Below are 17,724 nucleotides of genomic sequence, written 5' to 3' on the forward strand. Positions count from 1 at the left end.
TTTTACTTCAAAATATTCCATACCCTCTTTTTGGAAAAAAATAAAATTAAAATAAAACATAAGAGAAATACTTAGATTTATATGATACACTTAAAGGCTGCACATCTAGAGTTTTTGGTTCTGAATATTCTTGAAATTCTACAGTTTTATATAACCACCATCACGGTTTAGTCAGCCCTCAAGTTTTCTGTATTTTTAACAAGAGGGATTCAACATATGAAGGGTGTGAGGCAAGAACATGGTAACCCACAATTTTACTATTTTAAGAAATTAGAGATTTTCTGTTGCACAGTCCATTTTGAAAGTCGGAAAGCTGATTTTTCACATAAGACTATACATGAAGGACTAAACGAAGCGGTATGCGTTGCTGTCTATCTGCTGCATAACTCAGCAATTGAAAATTTGTTGGTTACCGTGTTCTTGGCTCACACTCTTCATATCAGGGTTGGGAAAAGCCATGGTTTTTATTTAAAAAAAAAAACAGTTTTTTTTTGTTTAAATAATTTATTCTATGTATTTATATTAGATATGGACATAAATTTGCTTGTTTCGCCTTGGTGTTATTATGCAACAACAAGGTTATGCTGGAAGGGGTCACATAAGCTAAAGCGGAATCCAAACCTTTTCTCGGCTTACATCCAGAAGAAATTGTCCATTTGGACACGAACCCGGGACTAATTGGTTACAAATGCTATTGCCGACTCACATACGAAGGATTCCTGATAAAAATACGTTGTACTGATCTTTACATAGGCATACTTGTTAATATAATTGTCAAGAGTCATTTCAGAAGGACAAAAAGATAAACAGTTACACAAGTAGAAACATTATACAGAATTATATACAAATCGGGAAACTCTCGCCTTAGCCATTGGGAAAATCCTGTTATTACTTTAAATGTATTTGTATGTAAAATTTTAAGGCCAACGTATCATAATCACTACACTAAAACTGAGGTATTAAATTACAAAATTGGTATGTAGATATCATTCAATAAAATAAAAACCAAGTCAAATCCAAGCTGATGTTGGAAGCTACGTAGACAGTTGATAAATTTTGCCAATTTCTATCAATATATTCAAGCAACCTTGACTTCTTTATAAAACAACAGGCATTCATTCAAGTAGAAATATATAATTTGGCTTCATTTCGTATGTTTAGGCTTAACATCCTTATGAAATACCAAGGTTATCACGGAGAAGACTTTCGCTTAGAGGGACACCTCGAATTGCTACTTGGTTTACACTTGAAAGATGAGTTGTGGTTCGACCGAGAATTGAACACGGGACCCCTTGATTAAAAGGTGAAAAGCAGATAAACGTAATGCGGATGGTATGATATGTGAAAACGTCACCATGAAATTTACACGATTTAAAACATTTTTTTGTTTAAACCAGTTTTTTTATTTTTAAAAAAAAGAAAACAGATGGTTTAAACCAACTAACCCTGCTTCATATCATTACGGAACTCTCCCCACCCCACCACCACCAAAAAAAAACTACGGAATATATTTAAGTTAAGATAAATACAACTACACAACAAACATGACTGAGTGGAGCTTTTGCGCTTCTATCGGGAAGTTCGGGATTCAACCCAGCATTCGACCATTCTGACAAAGCTTTTCTTCATTCCATCTGTGAAGTAGAAATAGTGCGTGTACTGAGAGTTGGCCGACTTCCTTTCTTATTGTTTTTAAATCGTTATTATTATTAATTACCAGTAGTGACGGTTTTGCGAAGATTAGAGGGGCGGTCTTTCGGACTGAAGCCTGTTCCCCAAATTACGGAATGTCTAAAACAAAGGAAATATCTATTAGTTATGCCTTTACTCATAAACTTTAAGCTCCCGTCAAATGAAAATTACGAATGTTTAGAAAAATTAAACATTAGTAAGAAAAACCCCTCCCAAAATACTCTCTAAATCCGCCACTGATTCTGAGTATAAAATGATCTTCAAGGTTGTATTCGGAAGATTATCGCTAAATATATAAACGAAACGAAATATTATGCGTGTACTCATAAACTTCAAACTCCTCCCAAATAAAATTAGGACATTTTAGAAAACGAAACAATCAGAGAAACCCCTTTCAAAGTACTTTTCTCAATCCGCTACTGATTATTTGTATAAATTAGTATTCAAGATTGTATCCGAAAAATTATTGCCAAATCGTTGTACAGCTACAGTATAACAGAAATGTGGAAGTACGGTTTGACGGATATATTGAAAAACGTACGCTTTGACGGATATATAGAATAACATAAGTGTAACTTTTGCGCTAGAAGCTAGACTACTAAGCTCTTAGAAATGAAACACGGATGACAAACTATAATGATCTAGAGAAGAAAAAAATGTCGATAACTCAAAAGTTAAATAGCCTCTAAAATTACCCTCAAATACTACATTCTTTATGTTAGCTTTAATTCGTAAAACATGTGCTCCATCCATCTTGATGGTGAATTTCAGAGTGAAATATGGCATTTAGGTCATGGAATTCTTATCTAATTATAGAATATACTATAAGAAAGCTATTTCGATAGAAAAATCATGAAAATGAAAAAAGCCAAAATTTCCAAAATTCTCGGTTTTTTTTCAACAAAAAACGGCTTTTTATGTGAAAAAAACCATCGATTCAAAAAAGCCGGCTTTTTTGCATCTCTACTTTTAACTAATTAATTTTAGAGTAAAACGATACGCTGTGGAAACAGTATCTCAAAATCTTGTATTGTCTTCGCGTTTACGTGTCTGCGCAAAATGTAAATAAGAGCTCTAATTAATATCGAAGTGTGTGAAGTTCCAAACGGAAAATTGACTTTATAAAAGCATTGCACAATGAGAAAGCTGAGACAGTAGTCTACTTACCCTACTTTCAACATTGTTATCGGGTCCATTGTTGTCAATAATAGGAGTATCCCCACAATTAAGATCAAAACAGAAACCTGAGGGAGGGGAGTAGTGAGTGTGAAATGCCCCAGCGAAGATTGTTGCATCGTCACCTGTTAAAGAAACAAATTAAAAAGTGAATGAAAATGTTTATCTACGCACTGTTATATTTTATAGGCTAAAGAAATGAATCATAAATACAAAGAAATAATAATAAAGGAGTACTGGTATTTTATAGTTTAAAAAGTGGGAGAAAACGGAAGAATACTACGAGGAAATCCAAATTAATATATTGGGATTGAACATGAAATTTCAACAAAACTTATTGAGGCAAATACTTGTATTAAGAAATGTATTCCTTTGATCAGAAATAAGAACTATTTTTATACGAGCATACACTAAAAACTGTAGGTACTTCGTAATTTAGAAACTCATACACTTCAAAAACCTTTTTTACGTGCACATATAGGCCTAATAATTGATCGGCTCGGGGAACAAAGCGATAAAGCATCACGTATGGTGAAATCAAGTTGTTAGTTGAAAAAGGTTGGGATTGAATCACAGAACAATATGTAGGTAGTTTAATTTCTGAAATTTATCTGGAGATTGCAGGTAAGCTTGATTGGTGTGTGTCATTGCATTGAATTGCAAGGAATAATTAACCTTCTTTTCCAGTTTACTAGAAAGTTAGAAAATGTGATATACCATCGTGTTCTCTCGAGGAGCTCAATTACCATAACCACAAAATGATTTCCTCATTATTTTGTGTTTAAGATACCATGATTGGTTATCGTGTTGTTAATCAATGACATCATCATTTAATTACTTCCCATAGAGGAAATATGATGTCTAGTTGGACGCTATTTTGTCCCTTGTGTTAAGAGTAAGAAAATACATTATTTTGGAATATAACTTATGCTTAGTTCTCGCTTCGACAAGTGCGGGAAGGATTGAGAGTTTTATATTGCAAATATGTTGCAATTTGCAATTGAGTTGTTTTGTAAAGTTTTCTTTTGTGGGTTCGGGGATGAGTTTGTTACAATGGATTTGGAATTTGACTTTTATATATCATTATTATTATTATTTGTCTAAGACAGGGGTCTTCAACCCGCGGCCCACTAAAATATTACCTGTAATCATGGTAAGTTACATTTCATCACCTTCTTCCGTTTAGGAGAAACTGGTAAAAGAGAAACGATAATTTTTTGAATTATTATGACTCTTGCCGGGCCACATATTTCCATTCTGTACATTATTTGAGGTATACTGTCTGGAGGAAGATAAGAACCTTGGTTCGTTCCAGACAATTCCTGACAACAGGGTAATTCAAGTTTGGCTTGTTCCCTTAAAGATATTTCCTTATGATGCGAAAACTGGATTTACACCGTTGTACTTCTAAAAAGCGACCACCTTATGTTTTAAATTGAAATACAAAGGAGGATCGAACAAGATTTTAACTTTTTCCAGACAATTCTGCCACATAATTACATCCCCTCTTTCTTATTGTTTCCATTTTTAGAAGTACAAGGCCGTAATTTAATTTCCGCATTAATAGTAACTGTATCCAAACCAAAAGAAAAAAACTTTAACTACCTGTAGTCAGGAATTGACTGGAACTAGCCAATGATCTCTCCTTTCCCCCAGACAGTAATACTTCAAACAATGTTTAGAATGGAAATATGCTGTCGAGTCTTAATAATTCGAAACACGCAGGGGCTTCAACACTGCACATTTGGAGTCTATCAGGCTGATTGATTCCCTCCCCCGCAAAAGTGACTGGACTCGCCCTCCTCGCGGTTCTCCCCTATTAAATCATTTGCTGCTCATTTGTTTGCCTAGTTCACTTGCTTATATTGTTTGCTTGTGTTGAGATTGTTTTATTTCCGTGCAGTTACACAATAATGGCTAGCTCTAGCAAAAAGCTTAAGATTACAAGCTAGTGTGTTCAATTTGTACTGAATCGTTGTCTTCTATGAAGGAATACAATCTGAAGAGACATTACGAAACAAAACACGCTTCCCAATTTGAAGAATTCCAAGGACAATTTCGTGTGGATAAAGTTGCAGAATTGAAGAAGAAACTCCGAGACCAGCAAAACACTTTTACAAGGTGTAATTCCCAACACGACTCCATTGCAAAAGTAAGTTATATCATAGCCCAAGAAATTGCTGCACGGTAAAAACCTTTAACTGATGGGGAATTTGTGAAGGACTGCATATTAGCAGCAGCTGAATTTTGTGTCCTGATAGAAAGAAAATGCTTTCCAAAGTGAGTTTGTCTGGTGTTACTGTGGGAAGAAGAGTAGAAGAGCTGGCAGGGGATATCGAAAATACACTTAAAGAACATGCTTCTCAGTTCGTTTATTACTCACTGGCTGTTGAAAGTTGTGATGTATCTGATACAGCGCATTTAGCTATCTTCGTCAGAGGTATTACAAAAAAACTTTAGCGTTTGTGAGTAGCTGGTAGCTCTTTTTTTCTTTAAAAGGTACCACGAGAGGCAGTGATATTTTTAAGGCCGTCTTGTTGTCCATGGAGCGATACAACTTAAGCCTTAAAATATCTCTGGTGTTATAACCGACGCGGCTCCTGCAATGATTGGCAAGAATGAAGGTTTTGTGACATTATTACGTAATGAGGCAAGTGCGTGTGGAAACAAACAGATTGTATCCTATCATTGCATTCTGCACCAGGAAAATTTGTGCGCCAAAAGTGTGTTTCAAGGAAATTATGAAAGACGTTATTAAAATTGCGAACTTTATAAGATCACGAGGATTGAATCACAGACAGTTCCAAACCTTTCTTAGTGATTTGGATGCAGAATACGGTGACGTGCTTTACTTTACAGAAAATCGTTGGCTCAGTGCAGGTAAAGTGCTTAAAAGAGTTTTTGACCTTAAGGATGAGATAAGTGAATTCATGGCTAGTAAAGGTAATGAACTTGAACAGTTCAATGATCCGGTCTGGAGGGCTGATTTAGCCTACCTCACGGAATTCCTAGTTTTATACAATCATGCCCTTTTTATTGCCTCTCTGTTTGGTACAACTTATGCATGTGAACAGCTCTTTTCCAAAATAAAAAATGTGAAATCAAAGTTACGCAATCGAATGACTGATGCACATCTTCAAAACTGTCTGAGAATAGCATCATCCAATTTCAAGGCAAATATTGACATGCTAGTGAAAAACATGCAATCACAGAGTTCTCACTGATTGTAAAAATGACAATTTGTGTATGTGAGTGGAGAAATTATTTTTAGTTTGGTATGAAAAGTTTCATTGTGCTTGTTGATGTACAATAATTAATAATTTAGCATTTAATATAGTTTCTGTTGTTGCAAGAAATATACAATTTGTGTATGACCTTTCAACTTGTCAATCTGCACTTACGTTGTCTGAAAAAAAAAGAGTAGTAAATGTATGACAAATATTGATATGTTAGTAAAGAAAAATCAATCTCAATGTTCTCACTGAAAATACAAATAACTTTCTGGAAAAATAATTTTTAGTTAGAAAAAGTTTAATTATATTTGTTTCTTATATATTATTTATAATAATTAATAATTTAGAAAATTTTTACACTGTTCGTTTCAACTGTTATGAGTAATTTACGATTTGCAATTGAACTTTCTACTTGTCAATTTGCATTTATGTTTAATGTGAAAAAACAAGCAGTATTTTTTATTACTGAATAACCGCATATATATATATTGCAATTACTTTGTGGACTTGACCGGAACCGTGCGGCCCGGCAGTCTTTTATGAATATGAAGGTTGAAGACCACTGGTCTAAGGAGAGGGAGAGGTGAGATTGTAGAGTGGTAGCTGAGATGTTTGCGAGATCATTTTGATATTTTTAACGGAGTTACTTTGGAAAAATATGTTTATCTCTAACTGACGAGCTATTTAAGATAAGTTCTTTTATCGTATTTAACTCGATCATTTAGCAGAATTCACTTGATTAAGTCCCGAAGTCACCAAGAGTTTTCCATAGGGTTATTAGCGCAAATTCTATTAATTGCTAGAATAAGCTGAATAACTTTCGTATTTCTTCTATATGATTTGTATGATGAAGATCAAGAGTAATGCTTATTTGGCAGTGGTTATAGGAGTAACTTTTAGATTTTGAACTTGTATACCTATCTTCAGATCATTTTGGTCTTCTGCTTCTTCTCGGTATAATAGTATGATCTGAGCCTTGGAAGGATTTAGTTCATTTACCACAATTTACACCAGTTAGAAAAATCTTTGATCTGATTTTGAAACCGAGGGAGAATGTTAGTTATACTGATCACTGAAGTCCAATAAGGTATATCGTCACCAAAAATGTCAAATTTGGTATGATGTTGTGGAGTATCGTTCACATATAGTAGAGACGCGTAAACGAGTGGGGTAATTGTGGATCCTTGAGGAACTCCTCTTTGGAGACGGATAGGTCTTGACAGTTGATGATCGTAAGTAATTCTGTGCTTCTGTTGGTAATAAAGTTATAAATCCATCTTACTACAGTTATAGGGAGAGCTTGGCTAGTGGTTCGTCATGCTAAACGGAATCAAATGCTCCGCTAATATCCATAAAAGTCGTTCCACTATTGTGCCCTTTAGCTTTTTGCATTATATTGTTAAAGATGCACAAGAGTTGGTCGCTGGTAGTATGATTCAGTCTGAACCCTACTTGTTGTGGGATAAGCTGTTTGCTTTCTTTGATGTACCTACTGTATGTAGCCGCTTGATTAATATTCTGTCCATAATTTTTGAGAAAACATTAGTAAGTGGAATAAGTCTGTAGTTGGAAGAGCTTTGCTTAGGTTTTTCAGTTTTAGGTATGAGGATTGTTGTTGCTATTTTTCAGGAGCTAGTAATATATCCAGTTTTTAATGATACGTTGTATAGATCTGAAACAGTTTTTCACAACTGGGGAAGGGTTGGCTTTTAGATATTGTGATGTGATCTTAGCTAGTCCAGGTGCTGAATTTCAGCGTTTCTTTATTACCTCCTCAACTTGTGTTAGTCTGATCTTGTCGAGTATGATTGATAATGGGCCGAGATGAATTTTTTTGAAGTCAGCTGCGATGGAGTCTTCATGATAATTAATAATTCCTTTGACATTATTGATGAGAAAATTTATGTCATACTAAGTCTGTAAGGTATTCTATGTTTCTTCGAATTTATCTTCAAGGATCGTTGCCAAATGTTTGGGTTTTCCCTCAGTTGTTGGAAGAAATTGATCGTTTATATTATGGGGAAGATTTTCCGGACCTTTGATTTTATATCTTCTACAAATCTCCTTCAAGAACCTGCTGAGATTTTGGTGGTACACATGTGTGTAGATTCTTCAGTTTTGTGCAGAAGATATAAAAACTTATATTAAAATCGTATAAAATCGTGTTAAAACACCTCTTCTTTATTCGTGATTGAAGTTTCTTTTCCTTAAAAAAAGTCACCAAGTGATGGTGTCCTGTCCCTCCAAATGCTGAATGAGAGTCTTCTTATGTGTGCTACAGCTGCGTCGTGGCTCACTTGCTTCTGTATCTTATTCTCTTGTTCTTCCTTACTCTTCTTGAAAACCATACCTAATGCTCCACTGCGATTTGCTCATCAGTAATATGTTCAAAGCCTGGATCATTGGCCTCACAATTAATCCACTCAATGATCATCTTTATCAAAATTATCTTCTCCAGTAACAAAATTCGTTAAATTAGCTAAATTATAAGCAGAAATTTCTCTTTCCTCTTCAGAATCTAACAAAGTATTGTCCACATCCATTGTAGAATTTTTATCGTCACAATAAATTATCTGAGTGCGAATAATTGGGAGTTTACTGTATTGACCCTCATCTTTTTTTTTTTTTTTTTTTGCTCTTTTCATACTGTATTTTCGTATTACGTTTCTCAAAAATTAAACAAACACATTGAGGTATATCTATATGTTAGTTATACTTTTAGTTTCCAGATTTGTTTCTTCCGTATTTGTTCATTTTAAAATTGGTTTCAACAAATTGAAAATGTTACCTTTTGATTAAAGGTTTGTGCTTCTCTCCTTCAAATATTTCACATTTCTACTTAAAGTGAAAACTATTAGTTAATGCTTTTGTATTTTCTGTAAGTTTGGAGTGTCTAAGCAACAACAAAAAGCAATATACTTCTTGGTATTGTATATTGGGATGAGCATTCCCGGGGGAAATATAACAAATGGCGTTTTTCTGTTCTCCAATTGAGTTCTGCCAAGGAAGTATTTCATTGTATCATTGTGATGTTCATTGGGTTGTAATTGAATTGGGAAAAGGAGGAGATTCTTGGCACCTATGGAATTCTGTTCTTCTATAAAAATCTAGTACGAGAGGTTTTATTATTTTATACTAGACCTAACAAACGGTAGACTTCTTGTTTTATTCTTTGAGTAACTGTTTTTCTTTTCCTGATATTAACAATAGCAATGTTCGTCGATATTCGGCAGGAGCTAAATACATACAATCTTATACAAATCAAATGTATTATGTAAAAATGAAACTGATCTTGTAAAGTCATCGGAACACAAGGAAATTACTGAACTGATTGAAATGATTTTTGGATATAGTTATCACATACCTCGGACTTGCTTTCTATCATGTCAGTTCGACTAAAATGTGTATCTTAAGGGAGTGGGATCAATTGATGTGAAAAACTGAGTATCCCACGAATCTTTCAAGTTACGAACACGGAACTCAGTATACAAACTTATAAACGTAAACGTAAACTATCTCAGCGTTTTTGAATTTTGCTATTTTTGCTTCAAGAGTGGCAAAGGAGCATGATATCTGCCTAGAAAATAGCAAAATATTATTTTTCATTGAAGAACCTCTTCATGATGGAAAGATATCATCCACCTCATCATCACTGTCTCATTTAGCCTATTCTGTGAATACATTTCTGTCACCTTCTTTCTCGTTCGCAAAGCAACTTTTAATTGTAGATTTGTAAATTAAGCATTCACATTTACATACCTGTAGTTATATATATATATATATATATATATATATATATATATATATATGTGTGTGTGTGTGTGTGTGTGTGTGTGTGTGTGTGTGTTCCAGCATAACTCTGGAAGGTCTGAAGGAATTCCAATATTGACACACATATGATTTACAATTTGGAAACAAATGCTGTGGAATTTTACACCCCCTAACATCCCCAGGGGTGGATCAAAAACGACCGATATTAGTGTCGAATCTGTAGATTTAGAGGTCTCTAATAAGAATAATGATACTCCTATTGCCATTCTGTAGAGGTAAACATCCCTAGCATCGCAAGGGAAAAGTAAACTATGTCATGTTAAAATAATAGAAAATGATAGATACAGTAGAGCGTCAATTATCCGAAGTAATTGGGGGACATGGGTGTTTGGAAAACTGGTTTGTTCGGATAATCGAACTGTACATGTTTATTTGCCATGCACGAAGCGGCACGCCTCAACTCTAAGCTGGCGCAGCTGTTGCTGTGAACAGCTTTGATACTGCCGCTACTTCTACAGCCAGTGCCAAACCGACAGAAGTGTGCTGATTGTTGAAACACAGCGACTGGCGGCTTGGCCGGTTAGCAGCGCCTTATGAAGGCCCCATTAGAAGCAATGTTCCGCCAGCGATGGCTCAGTGCGGCGACTACTGTGGGAAACTTGGTTTGGGAGTGAGGGGGATGATGGACGGTAGGGTGGGAGAGTAACAGGTGCGAGCGAGTACACAGTTCAGTTAAGCGGTCGTTCGGTTGACCGACGTTCGGATAATCGACGCTCTACTGTATTAGTGTCGAATCCACAGTTCTCGTATCGGCTAAGCTAATTAGTGACAGTCCAGATAAATTTTAAACCACGTTTCCTCGAGAGGGTAAAACACCACTAGCATCCGAGAAGTGTTGATGGGAATAGAGAACATGTAAAAGTAATCGAAAACGATCTTCGATCCGTTTTCTGAGCTCGCTAAGCTGATTGGTGACAGACTTGATGACACTTTAGTCCAAGTTTAAAGAAGAACGAGCATGTCTGGCTTGGGAATTGATAGGAGCAACCAAGGTATATAAAATAACAGGTAGCCCCGTTCGCGATTAGCGTTCTGATTGGCTCCCGGTCTGTGACGTCATGTGGAGGTATCCGTGAAGATTTTTTTCGCTTGCCTGCTTGTTACACTTCGCGCTTTACTCGTAAAAATGGATTCAGAAAATAATTATGAACTTCTTTGTCTTTCCAAATACAAGTAATGAGTTTTTTTCTACTCACAGATGAGACAATATGATTTAATAAATAAATAAATACCATCAATAATGATTAATTTTCTATACAAATAAAAATGAATATAATGTTTGCTCGCTAACTTAACCTAGACCTTTGGGCCGATTTTTATAATTTTTAGTACATGAGTTGAAATGGCCTGACTAAAATTTTTATCACGTTACTTTGATTAAAGGGCGAATCCTAAGGGGAAGAAGAGGTTCAAAATTTGCGCCTAAAATATAGTATCTCACGAGCCTATAAAGTTAGATGAAACTTGGTATATAAACTCCTCATTAAACTTAAGGGAAAATATGTCCCATTATTTTGAAAATTTCTGTTTGAAGAGAAAGAAGGGGCGTTTTCTATTCATAAAAATAAAATCATTATAACAATGGTTGACTGCTAACTCCTCCTCGACCAACTTAAAGTACCAAGTATTTTTGGTACTTTAATAAACGCAGGCCTAACTCAGGATCTTATCATTTTTCGGCTCGGGGGTGAAAGGAGATACGAAGGAGCAGACAAATAATAAAAAAAAAATCCTAAATTAGTGTCCAGTCCATAATTTTCATGCTCACTGAAATAAATAGTGACCCTCCCGACACGGTTTAAATCCAAATTCATCCTCTTTGGGTGTAGGGAAGGGGTGACATTATAGATTTTTGTCATTACACTTTCATTGAAACGTGAATTCTAAGGGGGGAAGGAGTTCAAATACTTTCCATAAACCAATCCTCTTCATGGCAGCATTTCAGGTAGTAAAATACATAAACAAACATAATTCAAAATATTCAGAGATTCCGGGTATGTAATAACAAATTAGGTTAGGTTGTGTTAGGATAGGTTAGGTTTCATTAGAAATGTAATCTACCCTAACCTAACATAACCGAACCTAACCTAACTTAATTTGGTTAAGTTAGATTAGATCAGAAATCTAACCTAACCTATTGTATTTCGTGTGTATTAATCAAACTGTCAGATATCACTGCAAAATATTTCCTTTATATTACTAATATTCGTTTATTACTCAATACAACACACTTTACATTATATATTACAGCTTACAAGTTGCACAGATATCTATAAAGTGGTATATATACATAAAAGAACCACCTTAACAGGGGAAAATCTCCAGTTATTTGTCCTTCGCTTTATGCTTCGATTTCTTGGAATTTAGTTTCCGTGGCTTCCCTCTGTAGGTCAGCCCTTCAATTATAAGAATAATGGTAAGAGTGCACTTTGAGCATTCAAGTGATTTTGTCTCACGATGTGGCATTGGAGGAGAAATAAAATCAATGTAATTTATGCGTAACAAGTACGGTTCGTTTAGATAAGATTAGGTAAGGTTATGAGAGTTCGGTTCGTAATAGGTTCCTATGAATGTTCTGCTCAACGTGCACTTTGAGTACTTTGCCAGAATAACGATTCAGATACTCAACAAAATTTAAGAATATCACTTAAACTAAAGAATATATGAGAGTATACATTTATATTCTCGTTGGTACCCTCTTCCACTTCGCTTTATGTACATAAACTCCTTAAGTTTCAGGCCCTCAGAAACAAATGCCAATAAAAGCAAAATAAATTATTGTTGTTACATACCTGTTTTTCAACTTGACTAGCGTCTAGCTTATTTTTTCCCCATGCCAGTTTGGTATCAATAATGAAGAAACAGTGTCAGATCTTATACACTACTTTTGAGGGAAACCTACAAGCTCATTTTTCAAACCCTTTGATAATCCTGTGATGAAAAGTGAACAGAACATATTCGTGCGTTATCTATATTAAACGTGTTCTTTTGCTTATAGCGGGAAATCCATCTTCTTCGAAGCTCATCATTTTTAGGGAATCGATGGAACATTAATTCATTTGTATTGCTTCCTCTGTTATTTCAATAAACTACTGCGCAATTATGATTTTTGCCCATCTTGAAACAGTAGCGTAATTGTTCATGCAGTATTTCACTTGTTCTGTTGAAAAATAGCGCGATACCTCCATGTGACGTCACCGGCCTCAAAGTATCCTGGGAAAAACGAGAGCAGAAAAGCTGAATCAAGAGTCCCCTGAGGAGCAACTCAGTTATTTCTTTTAAGACAGGGGTAATGTCAAAGGAGTGGCTCGTACATCTGTATATATAAACATGGACATATATGCATGCACGTATGTATTTTCCAGCATACCTCTGGAACGCCTTGAGCAATTTGCACAGATATTACATACAATATGAAAAATATACTGTGGAGTAAAATATACTGAGCTCCTCTAGTGGTGGAAGGGGTGATACGTAAAAATAATAGAAAACAACCGATATTAGTGCCAAATACATAGTTTTGGGGTTCAGTAAGGTGAACAGTGACACTCTTGATGCTGCTTAAGCCCCCAGTGAGGATTAAAAAAGGCAGCATCCTTATGGGATGAGAAGGGGTCACATACGCATATAAAGATAAACGTAAACGACTAATATAGTGTCGAATCCATAGCTTTCTGGGTAGCAGTTATGAATATTGACAGTCCATTGCTGTTTAAGTTTAGTTCCTCTCGGCATGAGGTATTAGAAGAGGTGGAAAATAGAATGTCCGAGATAAGTGCCAAATCCATAGTGTTTTGGGTCGGAGAAACGACTGATCCGGTTGAAATGGCTTTTGGAACATAGTTAACAATCACTTCATGCTGTTTATTCCTTAAACATATCACTTTGATTAAAGGGTGTCTTCTAGGGAAGGGGTAGGGTGCTTCACAATTTGTGCCAAAAACAAAGTATCTTAAGGATTTTTATCATTACACATCCATCCAAAGGGAGAAGCAGATTCAAATATTTCTCATAACTCATTCTACCTAAAATAAAGCAATCTTAACAAATATATTTCTATGAATTGCGTTATTGTTTAAAATTGTTTACTTTAAAAGACAGGTTACGTATAAGAAATAAGCAATAAATCTAGTATATGCTTGGTTTACGTAAACGTTGCGTATATAAAATGTGCAATGCAGCATCATTTCAGAACACGTTTCATTTCTTGTATCTACTACCAGAAACATGTATACCCATTAGTTTACATGGTATAGTATTAATTGACTAAAATATATATGTGTGTATGGTAATGCCATATTCTCCAGGGTGACTAGGCGTACCATCAACTTTGTCCAAAGAACGTAGATAATATTAAACAATATTTGGTGTTCAACAAAGTCAGTTGATTTAAAAAAATGGAGAAATAAATGTCTGATTGCAGATGATAATGCCATTATAAGCATGTGTTAGTGTTAAGTCCCATTCTGCTTTGTTATTGATATCATTATCTAGTATTAGCATTATCATATAGCTATTAGCAATATGTAAAAACTGAAATGTTTGTTCTTTCAGAGAGAATATGTGTAAGAGAGAATATTAACGAAAAAAAAAAAAAAACTGAAACGTACTCAACTATCCACTTACACTCGGTAACTAGAGTTTCAATTCAGCAGAAGACTGAGTCTTCTTTCCGAAGTCGCTCCAAATTAATTTCTCGAAAGTGGAAATGTACAGGTTGTCGCACATTGAGATCAAAATATGACTAAAGAGAGTGAGAAAATTTTCCTTAATGCAAAGCATTTTGCCGTCCAAAGTTCAATTTAAAATAGTTTTATCATATTTTTGTAAGAGTAAGTGATGTTTTGGAACTATGCCTTTGGAATAATCAAAAAAGGGGGACGACTTTCACCAGAGTCTCAGGAAACCGTGCGATACCTGTAGTTAATTGCTTTTTCGCGCCTTAGAATGATGGGTTCATTCTAATGCATATTGACTATCAGACATTCCAAAATAAGATCTCTTAAAGTCAAGACTTCATTAAATAGCTTGGTTGCAACGGAAACGATAGGTTCATTTGATTTCAATCGATCCGGTAGGTCTCTGGAATGAGTTCACTCAAAATTACTCACAAATTACTTCTCTCTAGAAGAGACCTAGTTCTATCTGTACTTTTCTCGCAACCGAAAATGTAGATTACCACCACTTCATAAACACCGTAATCTTTATGAGTAAATAATAATAATAATAATAATAATAATAATAATAATAATAATAATAATAATAATAATAATAATAATAATAATAATAATAATAATAATAATAATAATAATAATAATAATAAGAAGAAGAAGAAGAAGAAGAAGAAGAAGAAGAACAATAAACTAAAAGAATGTTATATGATTGTTCACCTTGTTCTACCTCTTGCACTTTTGTTCAAACAATAAACCAGGATGGATCAAAATATTGAAATTACACATTGCCTACGTATATACTTATAACCTAAAAGACTGTACAATGTTCTTCAGCGATATCACACGAGACATTTGTTCATCTTCTTTGGTTTAACCTGCAATTTTTTGTACCATAAACTGCAACCTTACTACATTTACAGCAAAAGGCTTACTTCACTATTCTTCGTTTTCTATTCCCTTCACATACTAGAGCTCCCTCGTGAAATGGTTAGCGTATGCATCTTTGGCATGGAAGAAATGGGTTCGATCCCCGCATAAGCTAATGTGGTTCGGATCCCACGTTAACCTGTAGATTCACGTTTCATATGCTCTTGCTACTGAAAGCAACGCCAAACTGAAAATGAAATCATTCAATCTTTCACATACTACTCATTATATAATGGATACATATATTTGCAATTCTCTTTTCTCTGAAGGTTAGTGAAATGAGAAACATACGAAAGTAAATTGTGTTTGACACAATATAAATTAATGACGTGTTTAGAAAAAAGCAAGCAGTTTTACATTTCAAAAGAAATTACGATAAATAAATACTAACATTTTCAGTTGTGCTAGCGCAAATTTCCAAACACACACACATCGCCGCTGCAATTCGGCGACATTTAAATAATAATATAATTATTTGAATATACGAAGTTGTATAGAAGGTACTATAAACTTAGTGTTACCTAAAATTCTAATTGCGGTGACTCAGTGGTAGAGCTTTCTCTAGTGAATAGGGACCATGGTTCGATCCAAGTGAACTTTGTGGTAAAGAAACACCGTGTGTGTGGGTTTCCTCGGGGTTCTTCTGTTTCCTCTCACTTTCTTCATTTCACCATTTCATTCATTTCTCATCATCACTGTCTTCTGTAGCCTAGCCGGCACAACCGTGAGACTTAAAAATTTCATTTCATTTTCTAATTGTATGAACTCTCGCTAGGAACTCAACCCAGTCTTCCACATAAAAATTATTATTAAAATTGAATCAATACTAATGCTGTTTGCTGTTACGTAAACAAATAATATTTTGGACCAGAAAAATTATTTTATGCTTCTTTGGAAACATACTCTTAAATAAATTCAAGAAAACAAGAAACTGGTAGAAATGTCTTGGCAGTTTTCTTAATACACATTTGGTAGAGAAATTTTCAGATGGTAAATTTGGTAAACAACTATTAATGAGAAAATTCAAGTAAAAGCTTGGGAAGGGGCATATTTTTTGAGGTACAATTACTAGCAGTAAACAGCCCTGTGACTTGTTAAAAGAAGATAATGTTTAAGAAATGCAATAGTTAATAAGGCGTAGATAAAGCATATGGATTAAGATGGTACGGTATACCAGGTATAGTATAGAATTAGTTTGGAATAAGATATCTTAGAGTAAAATCTATAAGAAATATTAATGTAATTATTGTGTGTTACCAAGATTCCTGCTGGCTTGCCATACATGCTCTAAAGTCTTCGTTTGTCTTCTGTGGTCCCTGTCTTGGTAGTCTAGCCTTGCGAAGAACAGGCCATCAAAACCCATTTGGGCAAATTCTGAGGCAATCTCTCGGGAGTGGCCAAATGGATCGATCTGCCAGGCCACTCGTGGACGGCCACACTCACCAAAAGTCTCATTAAGTTTCCTTTTAACGAAAGAAGAACAATGAAGAAAAGTAAAGCTATTCAGTTGTTAAAAATTATTATTGCTATCCTGTACATACATATACAGTACAAGGAGTAAGAACAAAATAAAGCAAAATGCCATAGAAAATGTTGCCATGATGGTGCAACTTGTTGCATATGGATGTTATATAAAAACAGTGAATATCCTATGGTTTATTCTTTTCTTTTCATTTCTTTATTCTTTTACATAGTAGATACTTTCAGCAAACAAAATCATAAGTATATTTACTTCTATATATATATATATATATATATATATATATATATATATATATATATATATATACAGTGAAACCTGTCTTTAGCGGAATCGAGCGGGACTCTCAGAAATTTCCGTTAAGGTCAGGTTTCCGCTTAATGGAGGTAGACGCTGTCTTTTTTTTAATACATGCTTATAACAGACCTACTGAGAAAATATTGTACGTACGTTGTACGTACCTTTTTCAATTACAATGCTTCTTTTTTCTACGAATTAATACACAAAAAGTTTAAAATTAATACAAAATATGCTATGCACATGCTTTCTTTATTTTTGCAGTAGTCAAGCAGAGTTTTCTGTATACATTGCTGCTTAGCTGTTCTACTTTCCGTACACATTTTAGCCTGAGAAACTACACTGAGTAAATCAGAGTCATTTTTCCGTAAGACAAATTGCTGCAGTTCATTTAAACTTCTGAGATCATCTTGAT

General features: G+C 34.6%; 1 protein-coding gene across 1 annotated transcript in view; it reads right to left on the reverse strand.

The window, feature by feature from the left end:
• Positions 1–17,724, reverse strand: part of LOC145678680 (lysosomal alpha-mannosidase-like) — a 77,420-nt gene that overhangs the window by 43,809 nt on the left and 15,887 nt on the right. Inside the window, exons 5-6 of the mRNA XM_081749080.1 lie at positions 16,790–16,995; positions 2,860–2,993 (exon numbers count right to left, since the gene is read on the reverse strand). Of these exons, the coding sequence (XP_081605206.1) occupies positions 2,860–2,993; positions 16,790–16,995 (340 nt within the window). The remainder of the gene's footprint in view (positions 1–2,859; positions 2,994–16,789; positions 16,996–17,724) is intronic.

The sequence above is a fragment of the Thermobia domestica genome, chromosome 1 (assembly GCF_964235325.1).
Source record: "Thermobia domestica chromosome 1, izTheDome1.hap1.1, whole genome shotgun sequence".
Lineage (NCBI taxonomy): Eukaryota > Metazoa > Arthropoda > Insecta > Zygentoma > Lepismatidae > Thermobia > Thermobia domestica.